Genomic DNA, 21,726 nt, shown 5'->3' on the forward strand with positions numbered 1-21,726 from the left:
GTATTTGCAGCACATTACACTTGTCTACATTGAGATTCAATTGCCATTCCCTGCACCATGCGTCAATTCGTTGCAGATCCACCTGCACTTCAGTACACTTTTCCATTGTTACAACCTCTTGATATACTACAGCATCATCCGCAAAAAGCCTCAGTGAACTTCCGATGTTATCCACAAGGTCATTTATGTATATTGTGAATAGCAACGGTCCTACGACACTCCGCTGCGGCACACCTGAAATCACTCTTACTTCGGAAGACTTCTCTCCATTGAGAATGACATGCTGCGTTCTGTTACCTAGGAACTATTGAATCCAATAACACAATTGGTCTGATAGTCCATTTGCTCTTACTTTGTTCATTAAACGACTGTGGGGAACTGTATAAAACGCCTTGCGGAAGTCAAGAAACACGGCATCTACCTGTGAACCCCTGTCTATGGCCCTCGGAGTCTCGTGGACGAATAGCGCGAGCTGGGTTTCACATGATCGTCTTTTTCGAAACCCGTGCTGATTCCTACAGAGTAGATTTCTAGTCTCCAGAATAGTCATTATACTCGAACATAATACGTGTTCCAAAATTCTACAACTGATCGACGTTAGAGCAGCTGTCCTCGCTGCAAAAGGTGGCTCTTCAGGCTCTTGACAGGTGGTCCATCAATACAACTGGCCAGTGTATTAATGTTCTTTTGAGCAGAACGTAGCACCTGAGCAACGTGAAAATGCCAAGTTTAGTGCAGTAACAGGTGAAGTGTAATGCTTAAACGTTATTATACTAGATACACTTAATGTACCTTTACAGTTTTCGTGAGTATAAATAGTTTTCTGAATTCTTGAGTATCCACTACATCTACATCTACATTTATACTCCGCAAGCCACCCAACGGTGTGTGGCGGAGGGCACTTTACGTGCCACTGTCATTATCTCCCTTTCCTGTTCCATTCGCGTATGGTTCGCGGGAAGAACGACTGTCTGAAAGCCTCTGTGCGCTCTAATCTCCCTAATTTTACATTCGTGATCTCCTCGGGAGGTATAAGTAGGGGGAAGCAATATATTCGATACCTCATCCAGAAACGCACCCTCTCGAAACCTGGCGAGCAAGCTACACCGCGATGCAGAGCGCCTCTCTTGCAGAGTCTGCCACTTGAGTTTGTTAAACATCTCCGTAACGCTATCACGGTTACCAAATAACCCTGTGACGAAACGCGCCGCTCTTCTTTGGATCTTCTTTATCTCCTCCGTCAACCCGATCTGGTACGGATCCCACACTGATGAGCAATACTCAAGTATAGGTCGAACGAGTGTTTTGTAAGCCACCTCCTTTGTTGATGGACTACATTTTCTAAGGACTCTCCCAATGAATCTCAACCTGGTACCCGCCTTACCAACAATTAATTTTATATGATCATTCCACTTCAAATCGTTCCGCACGCATACTCCCAGATATTTTACAGAAGTAACTGCTACCAGTGTTTGTTCCGCTATCATATAATCACACAATAAAGGATCCTTCTTTCTATGTATTCGCAATACATTACATTTGTCTATGTTAAGGGTCAGTTGCCACTCCCTGCACCAAGTGCCTATCCGCTGCAGATCTTCCTGCATTTCGCTACAATTTTCTAATGCTGCAACTTCTCTGTATACTACAGCATCATCCGCGAAAAGCCGCATGGAACTTCCGACACTATCTACTAGGTCATATTGTGAAAAGCAATGGTCCCATAACACTCCCCTGTGGCATGCCAGAGGTTACTTTAATGTCTGTAGACGTCTCTCCGTTGATAACAACATGCTGTGTTCTGTTTGCTAAAAACTCTTCAATCCAGCCACACAGCTGGTCTGATATTGCGTAGGCTCTTACTTTGTTTATCAGGCGACAGTGCGGAACTGTATCGAACGCCTTCCGGAAGTCAAGAAAAATAGCATCTACCTGGGAGCCTGTATCTAATATTTTCTGGGTCTCATGAACAAATAAAGCGAGTTGGGTTTCACACGATCGCTGTTTCCGGAATCCATGTTGATTCCTACATAGTAGATTCTGAGTTTCCAAAAACGACATGATACTCGAGCAAAAGACATGTTCTAAAATTCTACAACAGATCGACGTCAGAGATATAGGTCTATAGTTTTGCGCATCTGCTCGACGACCCTTCTTGAAGACTGGGACTACCTGTGCTCTTTTCCAATCATTTGGAACCTTCTGTTCCTCTAGAGACTTGCGGTACACGGCTGTTAGAAGGGGGGCAAGTTCTTTCGCGTATTCTGTGTAGAATCGAATTGGTATCCCACTAAGTGGTATATCACACGATAATTAGTCAATACAAAGCGAGTTAAATGAACTTAACTCTCTCATATTATGGCGAGCGCAAAAATAATGTGGAAGCAGGTCATTTAATGGAAAAGAGTAGGGCAGTCTAGTAAAAATAATCCCGTATAAAAACATGGAAGAGAGAGGGCTGTTGTATGGACGTTCAAGCATCTCAGCCATGAACCCAAAAACAGACAGTAAGATGAAATGATAACGAGTTGCCTCATTGTGGCAACCTTCACTACCTTCTAGCAGTTATTAGGTAGCGTGCTGTAGTTGCTGATTCCAAAGAGAACCTATGAAGCTAGAGGCCGTTTATAGCAGGAGAGGATCTTTGTACTTATTAGTGATGCTAAGGAAACGGTGTACCATATTCTGTACTTGTCCATCGTCATTCCTTCATCACACACGGGGAATTCTGCCCGTGCAAGTACGACACATTTGAGCAGGCCTTTCCTGTTTATGTAGTGGCGTGATATCTTCAGGCGCAGGCAGAAGAAGTTGTAATACCATGGAGAAAATTTCTTTCGTCGTACACTGTTGGATTTCTTCGTCAATCAGGACAGAAGCAAAGTACGTAAGGTAGGGTTAAACGTCCCAACGACGATGACGTGATTATCGACTAACTTGTTCACCTGATGTGATTCTGAGAAATCATAGTATAAATCAATGTTTTGATATCTGGACGGGAATTTCATTTCCACTCCACAGAAATGCGACTTCAATGACAGATGGAAAACGTAACTGTTTATATGCGTCTGTATGAACTGTCTTCTTCTTTTTTAGCGGGATGAAGTTCGTAGTAATCGGATGAGCCATGATAGCCCATGGAACATTATATCTCAATGTAGATACCCATATCACCTAACAAAAAACGGTTCAAATGGCTCTTCAAATTGGTTAAAATAGCTCTGAGCACTATGGGACTTAACTTCTGAGGTCATCAGTCCCCCTAGAACTTAGAACTACTTAAACCTAACTAACCTAAGGACATCACACACATCCATGCCCGAGGCAGGATTCGAACCTGCGACCGTAGCAGTCGCGCGGTTCCGGACTGAAGCGCCTAGAACCGCTTGGCCACAGCGGCCGGCATATCACCTAACAGAGGTAGTGAAAAGTCTTTAGAAAACTAGACGTATTGTAATAAACACAAATTGGAATCGATTGGAAGAATTAATTATTAGCCAAGGCGTTAGACAAGGATGTAGACTATCACCTACCCTTTGTAATATCTTCATTGACTCCATTCTTCGCAAATGGAAAGGTACAGTACAGGAATTAAGATAACTAATGAGGAATACCTGAATGTACTTTTGCTTGCTGATGACATCGTTATTATACCGAAGAATGAAGATGACCCCAAGGATCAGTATACCAGCTGAACGAAATTTGCAGGAACTTCAAAATTGCTAGAAACAAAGCAAAAATAATATCCAGTCAGATCGAAATTTGTTTTGAGTTATTCAGCTTTAGAACGAGTGTCTCAGTCTCTTATTTAGGCTGTGCTGTAAGTTTTGATTTGGACTCTGAAACTGAAAATAAAATACACGATCCAAGCTGTCTGTGGTACCATAAGCATAACGTAGGCCCATAAAGTACGAAAAGAAACCATCATCAAATTCTATAAATTAATTGCGATCCTGGTGTTATTCTACGGAAGCGAAACCTTGGTTACCATAAAAAGACAAGAAAGCAAAATTCAAACGACAGACATGAGACTCCTAAGAAAGACAAAGTGCTGTACAAGGAGAGATATGATTAGAAACGAACATATTAGAACAGAATTAAACATTTTCAGCATGACTGAAAAAAGTCAAAAACATCGAGAAGATTGCAAACACCACCTCATGAAAATGCCGGGTCACAGAATTCCTCAGAAGATCTTGAACTACAAGCCAAATGAGAAAAGAGACATTGGAAGGTTTAGAAAATGATGGGAACGATGTTGTTTGTGAATTCGGATCAGGCAACAGCATAATCCTTGAAGAAAATGATGATGAAGTTTGTTCGCAGCTTCTTTGATGGAAAACCCGATCTACAATATGCGAGTGAGTTAATGCGAGGTGTTAGGTGCATTCTTTCCAGTGCCTACCAGTTCACACTTCGCAGCATCTGTAAGCATAGGGACTTTTGTGACTACTTGACATATTCCCTGGAGACGTCTGTTTTCGTTTCTTCCATCCGCGGCTGTTACATTAACGTTCTAACGTCTCACCAACACGAATGTCTACTATTGTCAAACAATTTCCATTATTCATAGCGGACTGAAGTCGAAATAGTGGGTGGAGACTGTCTTTCGCTGTGACGCTGTCCGAGGATTGTTAGTATTGACGTGGTATCCCAACTGGAACGTGTGGACGTCATTCTCTGAAGACTGAAATCCAACATGCTCTTAGCCTGAAGCTTTCCTGTTTCGTGGTAAAGCTGTTATTGTAGCTACATATCTCACCATAAACGGGTGTACCTGCTCCTTTCCGTAGGGAGGACCTGAGTTGCAGCCAGTTCCAGGCATCGTTTCGCATCACTCATCACGTGATCGGCCGAGGGCGGTTTCCGTCAGCCCTAGCCTGTAATTTCGTTTTTGTCCCGTGAGGCTGCTATAAAAAGATCGTCACCTCATTCTAATATACCCTTAGTTCCAAGTACTTTGTAAACCCCTGACGCCATGAGTATGTCAGCTTTGCCTCTGGCCCATTTGGGGCACTCATCACCACCACCTAAAGAGAAGGCCGCGGCGCGCTCTTGTGACGTCACGCCAAGCGGGCCAGGGTTGGCTTGGCGCTGCGCTGACAGAATCGAGACGCACGGCCTGCAAATCTTTGTCAAACGGTTTTACAGAACCTATTCCGTAAAAAATTATTAATTTCTGAAATACTTTTAGCTTTATATGGCAGCTTCATGATGAAGTGCCAATCATTTCGATAATGGTCATAACTATTGTGGTATTTCACAGATGAGTATCAAATTTGAGAACGTTGCCATCAAAAATAGGGGTCGCTATGAATTTGTGTTTGACGCATATTACACGTTCTATTGCTGAGTATGAAATACAGATGAGGTTTTGAAATTTTCGTAAAGCTTTGGATCAATATCTGCTTCCAATCTCGAAAAAATTGAGCATCTGCAGCAACTTCACTTCCGATCGCAACGCGCGGGAATGAAATATTCACAACGCCTGTCATATCTCGTAAACCGCTGGAGATAACGAAACGAGATCTTGGCAAATGATACCACGCAAAGAGGAGAGTACTTTGCCGAATGGTTAAAATAAGTAACTTTATCAATCGCGATATAGCAGAAACTATAGTTTATAATTCTTTTTTACCGGTAATGTAATTGCATAAGACTTATCAATAGCCAGTGAAAACGTACGAGTGCGGGATATAAATAATATTGCGATATACACGATAAAACAAGGTACATTTGTGAAAAATGCGCTGTGATGATGTACATTGTTTCTGGACCAGACAACTATTATTTACACTCTCTTGAAAAATTCTGCACTAATACAGTGTATAATATTAAATTCCTCTGCCTTTAGTATCCTAAATAAATATTGTGTAGCTGTTTATAGAGCTCCCTCAGGAAAGCTGAGTACATTCCCCAACCAAACAATCACTTTTAACTCACCTCACAAAAACAATTATGCGTTGTTATTGTAATGTAAATTTTCTTTCCTGTAAAAATATGGCAGATTTTGAGCATAAGTCAACAGTGAAAATCTACAAACCTTCAGCAGACATTTGCAGCAGTTGGAATGAGACAATGTGTCAAGCTAAAAACGTCAATAATAAATTTAACCTATTTCTAGATTAATTTGTTCCATTGTTTGACACATCGAAAAATAAAACAGATATGCTTCATACAGAGAGATCGCTTTTTAAACATGAAAACAGCAGTTTCAACATTCGTTAGCACTCATGCTAACTAATGCGAGAGTCAAAAACAACACCCACTCACAAATAGAGAATAAAGCGTATCGGTAATGCGTAACAAAATACGAACTGCAGAGAAATTTAAACACGAATAAAAAGTAACACGAGCCACAAATTTATATTTCGTTTTCAAAATCAAAATAAAGCCACTTGATAACGAATACTAGGCCTACTTACTGCGAACTTTTGCTCACAATTTTAGTCAAATGTATCCAAAATGCAAGATATTCCACCAGAAAAAATAATAATAATTGTACTAGGTATATAGTTTTTACATACCTTCGTGTGCTCAGTGGGTTGGAAATTGTCCCGATGAATCGCTGAAAGACATTTCCAACGCAGATTCGCATCTTTCGGAAAGGAAAACAACATTACTTTCGGTCGAGTTCCGTAATTCCCACGACACCTTGGCACACAGCACTTGTAAACCATGTTCACAGTAGCTTCACTACACGTAAACACTGTAATCGCTAGTTTTAAGCACGAATATAGCACTCGATCCAACAAACGTGTAGATAAACAAACGCTTCGAAACACAACATGGTGGCCCGCTTGGAGTGACGTCACGGCCTGCTATGAATTTCGCGCCGCGGCCTTGTCTCTAGGTGGTGGTGCACTCATCCGTTCCATTAGTCGCTCTCCATACTGTATTTATGCCGGACATACTCGTACAGCAGATTCTGATCTGCCCCTTGCAAATATGTGGCAGAAAGGCAAGGAAATGACACAATTTCAGAGACTTTACTGGTCTTATACATATATGATTTTACGTGAGAACTTGGATTGAGGGAGGTGACGTGCCAGGGCAATCCGTGCAGTTGTGTGAACCACTGTGCCAGGGTGGCTTAGTGGCTATCGCACCTGCCTATTAAGCAGGAGACCTGGGTTCAGTTCTCGATCTTAGTGCAAATTTTCACCCGCCGCTTCAGTCTGTATACATAGAAAGACAGTGACTGGGATTTCTTCTTTAAAGGTGTCATACAGCTCGATATTTAACTTTGCCACACGTTTGATGTCCTTGTGAAATATTCAGTGTTACTGAGATATCACACCAAGTGCTGTACTCTCGTTCGAGCAGCATTTGTTACCCTCGCGCTCCCCTTCCACGTATATGTTCGGTCTTCTTGAGACGCCAGCTTGATATCTGTATTCCAGCACAATAGTACAAATGTTCTCAATTCCAGCAATAATCCTGATTACATATCCCGCTCACCTTTTCATTACAATAACACTTAGGGTATAGTGTCCTAAAACTGATACAGCCAAAACTTTCCAAAAAATGGTACACTTAAGAAAACCAGGCCTATCAAATTTTACTACTGCTAGTTATGCTTCCATAGTTATTCATAATTTGTGTTTCCATTAGAAACTTAATTTTGGAGGTAAACAGCACTTTCAGAGTCGAAATAAATGTGCACACAGCCCTAGAACATTTCCGACATTTTCAAAAGTATTGACTTTGCAGTTACCAAATTTGTGTTACATACGCTGCAAACTGTGCCCTGTCTGCTGAATTATTCTTCTCACATTTATTATATGGGGATAATTACTAAGCAGTCAATATAATCTTTAAATATGGTACACTCCGATTCAAAATATGATACAGTTAATCCATAAAAGAGTTACACTTCGCTTATTGTCTGGCTACGAAATATACAGCGGTGTCCTGCTGGTTGCCTACCTTCTCATACGCTGCCGACTGCGACTGCTACGGGAGGCCACACCTCCAGCAGTTAATTCATTGCTGAAAAAGTAAAGCCTCCAGACAAAAAAAGGAGTAGGCCAAAAGCAGGAGAGAAAGAAAAATAAGCCTGTGACAAAAACTGTGACAAGAACACGAAAAAGAAGGTTGTCGAGAAGGTAAGACAGAGAGCATCAGTTCCACCAAGATTTTAAGGACTGCCGAAGGTTCACAAGGACGGGGGATTTCTTTACGCGCCATTATCAGCAACGTTAGTGCTCCGACATACTCACTCGCTAAGTAACTAAAGGATTCGCTTAGCCCTTAAGTCGAGAAGTGCTCACATCACATTCGCAACGCTGTGGATTTTGTGGGACGCCTTTTATTACTTTAAGCGTAAAGATACTGACGTCCTTGCGAGTTTCGATATTGTGTCTCTTTTTCGCAGAGTGCATTTACAAGAATGCTTAGAAGTTATTGGGCAGAAATTTGACCCACAGATGACCAAACTTTTTATGCACGTTTTGACGCTGACATACCTTTTTTCCGACGGAGCAGACGGAAGGGGTAGCCACAGGGAGCCTGCTTTCACCATATATATATATATATATATATATATATATATATATATATATTTATTTATTTATTTATTTCGAGGAGGAAGCCTTGGAATCAGCCCTGTAGAAACCTAGAAACCTGTGTGTTTCTTTCGGTATGTAGGTTACACCATCATCATATGGCCACATGGAATAGACAAGCTGAATGACTTCCTTATACACCTCAACTCCATACACTAGAACATCAGTTTTACCTTCAAAGTGGAAGTGGATGGAATGCTTCTCTCTTTGGATGTCCTGGTTAAAAGAAGCGCGGACGGCACTTTAGTCCATAGCGTGAACCGGGAGAAGACCTATACTTACATGCGGACAGCTGCCGCCTCTGGCCTAAGAGGGCCGGCGTGCTAAAACTTTCCCCCTAGGGATCGCACCCTTTCTTACAACGAAAGTATCAACGAAGAACTTGAACATCTCAGAGCGGTTTTCCGAAAGAATGGCTACAAGGAGAGCCATACGTCTTATACCCTCTATACAATTGGCGTAACCAGAAGACGATTTCAAGAAACAAGCACTCTTGGTAGCAACATTAAAATATTTCATTATTTCCGAATGATGTGTTTTACCTTTAGTTAGGCATCTTCGGATTGATTGATATTTGGTAGCCGGCCGGAGTGGCCGTGCGGTTCTGGGCGCTACAGTCTGGAGCCGAGCGACCGCAACGGTCGCAGGTTCGAATCCTGCCTCGGGCATGGATGTGTGTGATGTCCTTAGGTTGGTTAGGTTTAATTAGTTCTAAGTTCTAGGCGACTGATGACCTTAGAAGTTACGTCGCATAGTGCTCAGAGCCATTTGTACCAATGATATTTGGTAGCGATGGGTACATGGTATACCGCGCTTAAAAATATCCGGCAGATGAATGTCCCTTGTCAAGCCTTTAAAAACACTATGCGGTGTCTTCATTACGGTATGTGGCACAGCCCAGTGCGAACCAAACGGGATCAGGCCTACAGTAAGTCTTTACATCAGTAACATGACGGAAGTATATTGCATATCCTGGCTGCACACATGCACCTCTTCCGTTTTATTGATGTAAAGACTCATCATGAGTGCAAGACTGCTTGTTTCTTTGTATCACACATACTGGTTGCTGTACCAACTGCAAATGAAATGGAAAAAATCTTACAGAAGAGGATTATCAGGCGGACGTTGCCATTGCATTGATTCCCTGGTGTGGTGCGTTGTCCTGGAAGATAGGACGAAATTTCCGGAAACGCCAAGTGAAGACGATCGTCTGCCCGTCAGCCAAAACACGGGTACTGCTAGGGAAATACGGTGTGTATCGGATAACCTGCCACCGTGGTGTGAGACATACATAGGTCAGGAGGTGCGTATTTTTGAAGATCGCTGCCGAGAACACCAACGGCACACCAGTTTTCAGCATCCTAACAAGGTATCCTAACAAGTCGGCAGCCGCAGAACACTGTCTGATGGAATTATATGGAATGGGTTATGATCACACCAAGGTTCTGACACAGACGTCCAACTTCAGGGACTGCGTCACTAAGGAATCTACTGAGATTCGAGTAAAAGAACCGCTGGTAATTCGTCACGGCGGGTACACACTTAGTGAGGAGTGGGACTCCTCTATTAGAATGGTCAAAGGAGGACCCGAACCTCCGGTGGAAGGGGCCGCGCAGTCTGTGACATGGCGCCTCAAACCGAGCGGCAACTCCGCGCGGCGACGAATTTCATTACCAAATATTGTGACGGCGTAGTTAAACGCTCTTTAAAGAATATACATGACGTCTGTGGATCAGCACGACATATTATTCTTACTGTTCACTTTTTTTGGAACCAATGAGTTACCCTAGACAGTGATTCCATAATACGTTATTAACTGAAAATATGCAAAATATACCAGGAAGTTGACTCGTTTGTTTCCAAGAGTAGCAACTATACGAAGAGGAAAAGTATCTGAACCTAATTGTTTGAGAAGCTCAGTAATATGCTTGCACCAATTCCAGTTTACATCGATATGTAGACCCAAAAATTTGGAACAGTTTACTCCTTTATAATTCTTTGGAAAATATCATTTACTATCTCTTCTCTTGATTTATTTACAATGGGATTTATTATAACGCTAGTAACGTCTGCAAAAAAGTATAGATTCTGCTTGCTGAGTGTCGAATAGTAGGTCATTCATGTATGTATGGAATAGGAGTGGAACCAAAATTAAACCCTGTGGGACTCCCTTTCGGATTTCACCCCAGTCACTAAAATTTCCTAGCCTTGCGACATTGCATCTTTTGCATTTAATTTGTTAATTATGATTCAGATTAACTGTGCATAAAGCCATCACTTCCATAAAACTGGAGTTTTTATAAGAAAGTAACATATTCTACACAATCAAACGCTTTGGAGAGATCACAAAAAATACTAACTGGCGATGTACTAAGTCCTTGTGCCACAGGCCATTCGTGCCTCGGAGGCTGCTCCCTGAGAGAAGCACTGGACTCTGGCTACGGGCCGCGAGATCATTACTGTTCCAAATATGGGAATAAACTTCTGCCAGTCTTATGCTCTTGACTTACCGGAAGGCACCCACGTGCTTCCTACCCACCATCACGCCCAAGGAGGTGAGCTGACCGCCATCCTGTGCACTGCCAGCACGGTTCCACCATTCACTGTAGAGGTCGTCAGCTCCCGACCTCAACGCCTTCGTCATATCCAATTTAATATATCGGACCAAGAACAGACTCGCTTTGAGCACTCTAGCGATTTCAAGCTTTAACAGATAGTGCGCACTGCTGAGCGATACTCACCCACTACGTCCATGCTGTCGGTGACGACGAATGTGTTGAAGGAGGGCGCATCTGCTGACACCTCACAGATGTACTGGCCGGTCAGAGAATCGTCAGCGTTAATCAGCGTCACGTGAGTCGCAGTGCTCTGCTTCAGCTGCACACAAAGCCACCACCCAACAGGTTTGTGATTTTATCTGTCATCACTAAGTGGAGCACTTTTATCTAGCACGAGGTGCGACTGTCTGGTAAGCATTGCTGCCCAGGATATGCAAGTTCACAACGTAAAATAAAACTAATATCAGAGGCAAACAAAATCATTTTGTTGTCCGTCTGTCTCTCTCTAAAAAAATGGTTCTGAGCACTATGGGACTCAACATCTGAGGTCATCAGTCCCCTAGACTTAGAACTACTTAAACCTAGGGACATCACACACATCCATGCCCGAGGCAGGATTCGAACCTGCGACTGTAGCATCTGTCTCTCTCTGTCCGAATGTTACGAAATCTTTTTCTCAGGGACGAGTAGACCTAACAAGTTGAAATTAATGTCACGTATTAAGGTTGTAAGTAGGCTGTTTATATTTTCTTATTGGCAAAGGTACGTAGCGCTCTATATGAAAATCACTGGCTGTGCTGTGTGCAGTATGTGGCTAGTTTGCATTGTTGTCTGGCATTGTAGAGGGGCAGCTGGATGTGAACAGCGCGTAGCGTTGCGCAGTTGGAGGTGAGCCGCCAGCAGTGGTGGATGTGGGGAGAGAGATGGCGGAGTTTTGAAAAATGTCATGAACTGCTGTATATATTATGAATCTTGAGGTAAATACATTGTTTGTTCTCTATTAGAATCTTTCATTTGCTAAGACTATCAGTAGTTAGTGCCTTCCGTAGTTTGTATCTTTTATTTAGCTGGCAGTAGTGGCACTCGCTGTATTGCAGTAGTTCGAGCAACGAAGATTTTTGTGAGGTAAGTGATTTCTGAAAGATATAGTTTAATGTTACTCAGGGCCATTCTTTTGCAGGGATCTTTGATAGTCAGATTGCGTTGCGCTAAAATTCTTGTGTGTCAGGTTAAGCACAGTCTTGTATAAGTTGTTCTAAGGGGACGTTTCATATGGCGACCCTGCCAGGATACGAACCTTTTGTGTTATCTCACTATGTGTTTGTGTACCCTTGTGTATTTGTTTTCTTCCTGTCTCTGTGTAGTTCCATAGAATTTTTTTCCTCTAATACTAAGCTACATTCACTATGATGAGGAATACTGTTATCCTCGAATATAATTGGCATTAATAATATGTTATTTACTTTGTAAAGATGTTAGACATTATTTATTCTGTTTTGTTGCTCATGTGCGAAGTTGATGTTTCGAAAGTTATTCTGATCTTTTATGTATGTACTTATGTCATAATTCCTGTAACACTGATGTATATGTTTATTTGTATTCTTTTGTAAAGCCTGTACTACAAATGTTGTCTGTATTGTTATGTTCTTTAATGATGTATTTTGTACCTTTGTTATTGTATTTTTATGTTATAAAATTGTAATTGACACCAGTTCATCAAATTACGTAACTTGTAACCATTCATTTCACTGCACACATTTCTGTTGGTCATAGTAATTGACAATATGTGAGAAGTAGGGACCGTTAGTGTTTGCACGTGTGTTAATAATTCAGCAAGGGACTGGATAACAGCATTGCTGGTTCTAAGGACAATTCCCAAAAACTTTGTGCGTGCACAAGTGGTGGTTTATGGACTTGCTATCTTCTCTGCAAGACTCTTCGATGGTGATTGTGCACCTGCACAGTCGCAACAGATGGCTGCTGGCCATCTCTACAAGGACTACAGTGGGCCTGTCCACAATTTCTACAAGGATTACAGTGGGTCTGCATCTCTGGTGGCCCACCAATACTCTCTACCAGGACTGCAGTGGGTCTGCTCTGTGATGACCTGCCTACCAATATTCGTCAGAACTTCGAATGACTCTGCTGTGGGTTTGCTCCATTGTGGCCCATTACCTGTCAGCATGTCAAGAGTCAGCACTGTCTTTCCGTTGGAAGGACAACACTACTTCCTCAAGACTGCATGGAAATCCACTACTTCTGTGTGCAATTTTTTTTACTCATGAGACTTTGTGAAAAAAAACTGTAATTACTATTGTGATGAACAATCTGGACTGTCTTTATGGACTGTGAGAAAATTTTAGCTTTTGACCAACATTGTATTAATCAGTGTGTGCATTTGATATCTTTGTGATTGTAATTATGAAAAATTTTTTCAAATCTGTATTGGCCAGTGCCCAACACCATTTGTAAAATTTTTTGTGGGGAGCATGGGGGCTATGTAAGTAGGCTGTTTATATTTTCTTATTGGCAAAGGTACGTAGTGCTCTATATGAAAATCACTGGCTGTGCTGTGTGCAGTATGTGGCTAGTTTGCATTGTTGTCTGGCATTGTAGAGGGGCAGCTGGATGTGAACAGCGCGTAGCGTTGCGCAGTTGGAGGTGAGCCGCCAGCAGTGGTGGATGTTTGGCGGAGTTTTGAAAAATGTCATGAACTGCTGTATATATTATGAATCTTGAGGTAAATACATTGTTTGTTCTCTATTAGAATCTTTCATTTGCTAAGACTATCAGTAGTTAGTGCCTTCCGTAGTTTGTATCTTTTATTTAGCTGGCAGTAGTGGCACTCGCTGTATTGCAGTAGTTCGAGCAACGAAGATTTTTGTGAGGTAAGTGATTTCTGAAAGGTATAGTTTAATGTTACTCAGGGCCATTCTTTTGCAGGGATCTTTGATAGTCAGATTGCGTTGCGCTAAAATTCTTGTGTGTCAGGTTAAGCACAGTCTTGTATAAGTTGTTCTAAGGGGACGTTTCAAGGTCTATGGTCCCTTGGCGATGTAAAAATTTTAAGTCAGTTCAATCATGTTTGGTCAATCTGGGGGAAGGGACCAAACAACGAGGCCATCGGTCTCATCGGATTAGGGAAGGTTGGGTAAGCAAGTCGGACGTGCCCTGTCAAAGGATCCATCCTGGCATTTGTCTGAAACGATTTAGGTAAAGATAAGGTCATATATGTCACATATTCTGCTTAAGTAATAGAATCCAGGGTGTTGTCCTCGACGGCGAGTGTCCATCAGAGACAAGGGTATCATCAAGAGTGCCCCAGAGAAATATGATAGCACAGCTGTTGTTCTCTGTACACATAAATGATTTGGCGGACATAGTGGGTTGCTATCTGCGATTGTTTGCTGATGATGCTGTGGTGTACGGTAACTTGTCGAAATTGAGTGACTGTAGGAGGATACAAGATGACTAGAACAAGTTTCTAGTTAGTGTGATGAATGACATCTAGCTCTAAATGTACAAAAATGTAAATTATTGCGGATGAGTAGGAAAAATAAACTCGTAATATTCGTATTACAGCATTAGTGGCATCCAGTTTGATACAATCACGCTGCTTAAGTATCTGGGCGTAACGTTGCAAAGCGGTCTAAAATGCAACGAGACTTTGAAGCTTATTATAGGAAAGGCGAATGGTCGACTTCGGTTTATTGGGAGAATTTTGGGAAACTGTGGTTCATCTGTAAAGGAGACCGCATACAGGACGCTACTGTGACCTATTCTAAAGTACTGTTCGACTGTTCGGGATCCGTACCAGGTAGGATTAAAGGAAGACATCGATGCAATTCACAGACGGGTTGTATGATCTGTTACTGGTATGTTCGAACAACACGCAAGTGATACAGTCACGCTTCAGGAATTCAAGTGGAAACCTCTGGACGGAAGGCGACGCCATTTTTTAGGAGCACTACTGACAAAATTCAGAGAACCGGCATATGAAGCTGACTGAAGAACCATTCTACTGCCTCCAACATACATTGCGCGTAAGGACCATCAGGTGCGAAAAATTAGGTCTCATACGGCGGCATATGGAGAGTTGTTTTACCCTCGCTCTGTTTGCGAGTGGAACAGGAAGGGAAATGACTGGTAGTGAGTGGTACGCGGTACCCTCCACCACGGCGGACGGCGGAGTATTTATGTGGATGTATTTTGATACCCGAGAACTCACTAGTTAAAACCAATAAGATACTTCCCAATAACACGGAATCAGGAAAGTTGGCAAGAAGTAAGGTTTCACAAGAGAAGTAAAGGTAAAAATCCGAAACTTCTTTATTTGTAATTATATAACACAAAAAAATACTTTCTCGTATACTTTTGTCGCTCTGTCTGTTTGTTTGTTTTCTTTGGAACAGTTTGGCGTATCAAGTTCAATTTTATATCACATATTGAGGTCTGTCATCCCTTGGCGGTGTAGAAACTTTAAACTTCTGAGTCATTGCAATCAAAAGATAGGACCATTTATGTAATATATTTTGGTACTCGGAAACTCGCTCATCATCAGCTATAGCGTACTTACCGTTGACCTAGAATCATGAAATTTTGGCAAAAAGTAAGGTCTTACGCTACAAGTAAAGGGAAAAATCCGAAATTGTTTATTTGTAATTATATCACATGAAGATAATATTTTTGTTGTTTGCTATCCGACTTCAAACTAGAAGTTAAAACGTTGTCGAAAGTCTTGCATTCCCTGGGATCGATATCTTACCAACATGAAAATCGATAAAGGGCAAAAATCGTCGAAATTCTCGATTCCTCGAATAGATAAACTGTCTGTATAAAGTTTGTACTCACACCTAGCCAATTCTTTTGTTAGGTAACACCTCAACCTCAAGATACGTGGGTACTGAATCCGCATCTGACCAGTTTCCTTGAACCACATACGGTTTTGTCACAATGCGACTTCGTTATGAACTAGGAAATTAGCAGAACATATAAAATTGCAATGAAAAGTAGTTTAACTTTTAGCTTTACCAAAGAATTTATTGCAACCACAGATTCTGCAAATGAATACGTCTTACTACTTTGTAAACGACGACTCCTACTTGTATTTCCCATATTTCAGTTTATTTCCTTTACTTTGATTTCGATTGCCCTATTCTTTTAACTCTCTGGATGTAAGAATTGAATATGATAAGAAAGAGAGCACAGTCTTGTTTCACGCCCTTTTGTGTTCTTTGCTTCTTGTTCTTTATGCCAATTCTTAATCACAGACACTTCGCTATTATACATGTTGATTCCATGACGATGCTGCAAACTTTCAGGTATGATGGGGAAGGGTAAATGTATCGTCTTGAGCCAAGGGACTGTAGTCCGGAAACTACCCTGTTGAAAGATTAGCCTTGCGCAGTGCTTAACTTAAATACCCCAACTTCAGAGCCCTGATGATGACGTACATATTTCCCGGTGAATACTCCCAAAAAGACGTCACATAATTTTCTCTGCAGACGGAATAGTAACGGCGCATGTAACTTCATGTTAAAGGGACCGAAAATCCTAAGTGTACGGTTCAGTAATAATGAATTACATTTACGTGCATAATTTTCACAAGCTTCTACATTTACAACAGCTGTCCAAAACTGCGTGCCCCAGGGTCACCGAACTTGTGGCATCTTCACACGAAGTTCTGTCGAATTCGTTCTAATATCACCGGTGTCGTTTTACTAGTGTTGGTTAGGGTAGGTGACCAAACGGCGACGTCACCAGTCTCATCGGATGAAGGAAGGAAATCGGCCGTGCCCTTTCAAAGGAACCACCACGACATTTGCCTGAAGCGATTTAGGGAAATCATGGAAAACCTGAATCGGGTTGGCCGGACGGGTGTTTGAACCGTCGTCCTTCCGAATGAGAGTCCAGAGTACTAACCACTGCACCACCTCACTCGGTTTGAATGGTGTCGCAGGCAGCGAGAGCTCTTCCTAGGAGATCCTCTTTGTACTCGACAGGCGTCTCGTGCTCAGGAATTTTCGCGTGGCCCCACCAGAAGAAATCAAATGTTGTGTAATGGAACGTGCTGGTCACGAAACAGGACGCCCTCTGGCTATAAACTTTTCTTGGTTTTCCTGATGCAGGTGTTCGCAAACTCTCAGTCCAATGAGGGGTAGGGCTCCATCATGTTGAAACCACAACCTTTAATGAACAACAAGTGGGATTTGTTCCAGGAACCTGGGTAGTACGTCTCTGATAAACTCTGTATACACTCATCACTTAAAACTTCCGGCTATTACGCCGTGGTCGGTGTATAAAACTTACTCCCAAAATTTCCTCTCCGACTGCGGGAGCCATCTGCAGAGGTCAAATGGCTAAGTGCGACCACAACTCGAGGGAGCGCCGTTTGTATGGGCAGTCCAGACGCACCTCAGTCTGTCACGTGACGTCGGTTACGCGGTTATCGCTGGTATTTCCAACATTCTCGATTGAAAGTAATCGCGCGTCACTCATACGTTGCAATGTTGACATCAAAATTTTGTTCAGTTTAACACCATCCTCTTTTCTGTTAAAATTATTATGGTGTTTAAAGATCTCATTAGCCTCTCTATATATGCGCGCATGATAATGCGATGTTTTCGATGTGACACTCGTCTCAGTGAATTTTATTTCTTGATCACCTTCTTCGTAAAGATGTTCCGCTACGGTCAATTTATCCGTTTGTGCTAAGCGGCAATTCCTCTTCTGTTCAACGAGACGAATATTAATTCTTTTTGTGGTACCAAATCAGTCCACAACTACAACGAATTTTGTATTCACTCAGCGTAACCAAAGGATGTACTGGGTGATTGTAATTAAAATTAAACTTTCACAACGCTGTAGAAATAACAGTACTGGTCAGAATGACGTCAAATTGCAGTGGATTATTTTCGGAGAAGGGGGAAAACGTATGGCAGAAGAAAAATATATTGTGAAAAATTGATCAATAGGTGGCGCTGTATGTGTGAGAATATGTAAATGAAAACACCTGTCATGCACACGACCCATTGAAGTTGGTATAAGCACGCCGGGTACACGGCTTTTCCTCCTTTCGCGTCTGCGACGTTCGCCATGACCGTCTCAATGCAGGATCGTGCTCTGCTTGTAAAGCTATACTACAGGAATGATGACTGCACACGTCGCTCTGCAGAAGTTCCGGACACTGAAGGGTTTGAAAAAAAAAAGGCATTGGTCCAATGACTGCCGTGGGTCTGGAGAAAAAGATTCGGAAATTCGAAAAGACGGGTACTTTTGGTGTGCAACCTGGTAGAGTGAGGAAACGAATTGATTCGACGTCAGTGGAAGCAGTGGCCACAGCAGTACAGGAGGAGACGAGTGGTGGTGTGCAAAGGAGTAGCGCACAGAGAAGTGTCCGGACATTGGACATACCCGTGAGCACAATGCGTAAAATCCTACGAAACATCCTTCTTTGCTCTCCATTCAAAATTACCCATGTGCGCGACTTGCTTCCTGTTGACATGCCAGCAAGAGAGACCTATGCTTCAGAATTTCTTGCTCGCATGAAAGTGGACAATCGTTGGCCGTGGAATATTTTGTGGACAGACGAAGCCCACTTCCATTTGACAGGATATGTCAGTACACAGAACTGTCGAATATGGGCAACGGAAAACCCACAGGCAAATCAACCAGCACAACGTCATCCTGAATAGGTCACTGTGTGGCGGGTTTACGGCCTCATTTATCTTATATTTTTTCGAAGAGACAGGTGCTTCAGGTCCTGTTACCTGTACTGTCTCCGGTAAGCACTATGAGTGTCTTTTGCGCAACCACGTCATTCCAGCTTTCCAACAGCGTGGATGTGTGGACGGTATCATTTTTATGCAAGATGGCGCACCTTCGCACATTACAGATCCAGTTAAGCAGATGCTGAAGCGCCATTTCGGAAATGCTAGAATTATCAGCCGCCATTTTCCTACAGCCTGGCCGTCCCGATCACCTGACCTTAATCCGTCTGATTTCTGGCTGTTGGGCTACCTGAAAGACGTTGTGTTCAGTGTTCCGATTGCAAACTTAGTTGCACTGAAGTCATGCATTGCGCACCACATTCTGAACGTAACCGCTGAAACACTTAAACACTTCGATTAGTTGTGGAACACGCTGTTTCTCGCTTTCAACCTGTTGTAGAAATCGGTGGACAGCATATTGAACATGCTTTGCGCCAGTCACACGGAAACTAATAATCCGATTTGATTTTGGTTGATGCTTGTTATGCAGTTTTTGGCCTCAGGACAATTAAAAACCGATTTTTCCCTCCCGATGTGGTGTGACCTTGCCGTGGTTGATGGGCTTACGTAACTTAAAGTATCTCACATGTACACCCACGCACACTGAGTAGTACAGATTGTTTAACGTCAAAAGTTCTCCTTAGGCATTGTTGTATGATTCATTTGTCACTTGTAGTCGACCACTATTAAATTATGGTGCTTACAGCGCCATCTATTGCTACATTTTGTAACTATTTATTTTTCTTCTGCCATAATTTTCCCCCCTTCACCGATAATAATCCGTTGCAATTTGACATCATTCTGACCAGTGGTGTTATTTCTACAGCGGTTTGAAAGTTTAATTATAATCACACTGTATAGCTTTTGTCGATCTTAGACATTCTTTTATCTTCCTGTAGGGTCTGAAAGTAGTTAAGACATCGTACTGGCTCAATACTGTCGCAACGTGATCTGTAATCGTACTGATGAACGGAAGGAAAACTTTCCCTTTGGGCGGCCGTCATTCCTCATCGATCCTGATTTTCTCCATAGGGCGAAGTGCTCTGCCTATCTTCTTGTCAGAAGAACCAGTCTGTGTACGCTGGTGCATTTCAGCAAGTAGGAAAAAGAAACGGACCTAGTAAGTAATTATTGACTATGCCTGCCTGCACGTTTACTGATAATGTGTTGATGGCTATTGAGAACTGTAGCGTAGGGATTCCCACCGGCCCAAACTAAGACCATTGCCACTATTAGCATTATGTCTCTGGTGAAACGGCCTTAGAATGTAGAAAGTAAATACGCAGTAAAGTGAACATCGACTGGAAGGCGCTGCAAGAACTACTGGCTGAACACGACACGAGGTCCGAAGTCAGCAAGAGCAGGATGTAGTTCCTGTGGGTGGTAGGGGAGTAGCTCCATAGGACTCTGTGAAATATTCATTTCACGTGCAGCTGATGGACTGGAGATTGCAGGCACTCATCTACTCGAGCAAGCACTGTATCTTCTAAGTCGTGAGCCCTCGTAGTTCGTCATCCTGCCCTGTTGGTGTACTGCGGTACCAACTGCCCCGTTTCACTTACTCGTTGAAAGAGTCTTGGGAAAATAGTGGGAGCCGGATGTCTTCTACGTCATATTTGGTCGTGTACAACCTTTCCGCTTCTCTGCTGCTTCCATTTGCTTGCTCATACAGGAATACCATGTCTGCAAGTTCCACCGCCGGGTACAAGGACACTTGGTTAGTGCTGATCGGCATTAGTACCACAGCTTGTAAACAGAGACTGCAGTCTACTACAATACAAACACTGTACATCAGGTTTGCACATATCAGTACAAAGTTTGCCATATGCACTGGATTGCTTGAGTTACCCAAAATCTACACTTTAGTCGCTCCTCTGAATTGCCAACCCTACCCATGTTCCACTGTCAGTGGTATCAGAACAATTTTTGCTTATAACTTTCGACTCATGTCGGACCAGTCTCCCTTACTTTAAATTTATTCATTTATCCTTCTCCATAACACCTCAAAGTTTGTAACATCGTCACAGAATCCCCCTACAGAATTTGATTTCTCTAGCACTCCGAATACCTCTTGCCAGATAACATTACGAAATGCTTTTCCAGGTCTACAATAATATAAGTTGGTTTATTTTTTCGTAACTGCTTTTTGATAAGAAGTTTCAGTGCCATAATCTACTTTCTTGTCCCTAATCCCGTACTGGAGCGAAACTGATCCTCAGTCAACATATCCCGCACCTTCTTTTCAACTCTCCTCCGAATTACTGAGGAGTGAGGGTGATATTAAGCTTAAGGTTCGGTACTGTTAACATTTTGTAGCTGCGACCTTCTTCGGTACGTGAACCATGATGTATTTCTGGAAGTTACTTCGTATCTCCCCGTGTTATATGCGGCCCAAATCAGTTTCGGCAACTGGTACAAAAAAGACTTACGTGCTTTTTTGCTAAACTGAACGTGAAAGGAGTTGGAAACTAGAAAGGAAAGGTTAAATCCTTTGCTGAACATGCTCTGCATGAATTAATATCATTTTCATGACTATTAAATGTGATGTTCTCTATAGAGTAAATTAATGCAGAATACTAGTATTCCTTGAAATTGTGGCTATAATTAAACATCCATCACATAAGACAGACAATCGCTAATGATGAAATACAAGGGTGTGCTAAAAAATAAAGCCTCCGAATCATTATGTGAAAAGTGTTAAAGGTTTTTAAATAAATAAATAAATAAACGTTATTAACATTTAAATAAATAAACGTTATTAACATTCTACCCCGTGTGGGGTTGCTAGTCCCCCATCGGGCGCCTCCCCGGATGGCGGATTGGGGAATGCTC

At 42.3% G+C, this 21,726-nt stretch overlaps 1 protein-coding gene across 2 annotated transcripts in view; it reads right to left on the reverse strand.

Moving 5' to 3' along the window:
• LOC126092479 (uncharacterized) overlaps positions 1-21,726 on the reverse strand; it is a 352,804-nt gene that overhangs the window by 56,744 nt on the left and 274,334 nt on the right. For both annotated transcript variants that reach the window (XM_049908099.1, XM_049908098.1), the window contains exon 3: positions 11,309-11,444. In XM_049908099.1, coding sequence (XP_049764056.1) covers positions 11,309-11,444 — 136 coding nt within the window. The remainder of the gene's footprint in view (positions 1-11,308; positions 11,445-21,726) is intronic.

The sequence above is a fragment of the Schistocerca cancellata genome, chromosome 7 (assembly GCF_023864275.1).
Source record: "Schistocerca cancellata isolate TAMUIC-IGC-003103 chromosome 7, iqSchCanc2.1, whole genome shotgun sequence".
In the NCBI taxonomy this organism is placed as follows: Eukaryota; Metazoa; Arthropoda; class Insecta; order Orthoptera; family Acrididae; genus Schistocerca; species Schistocerca cancellata.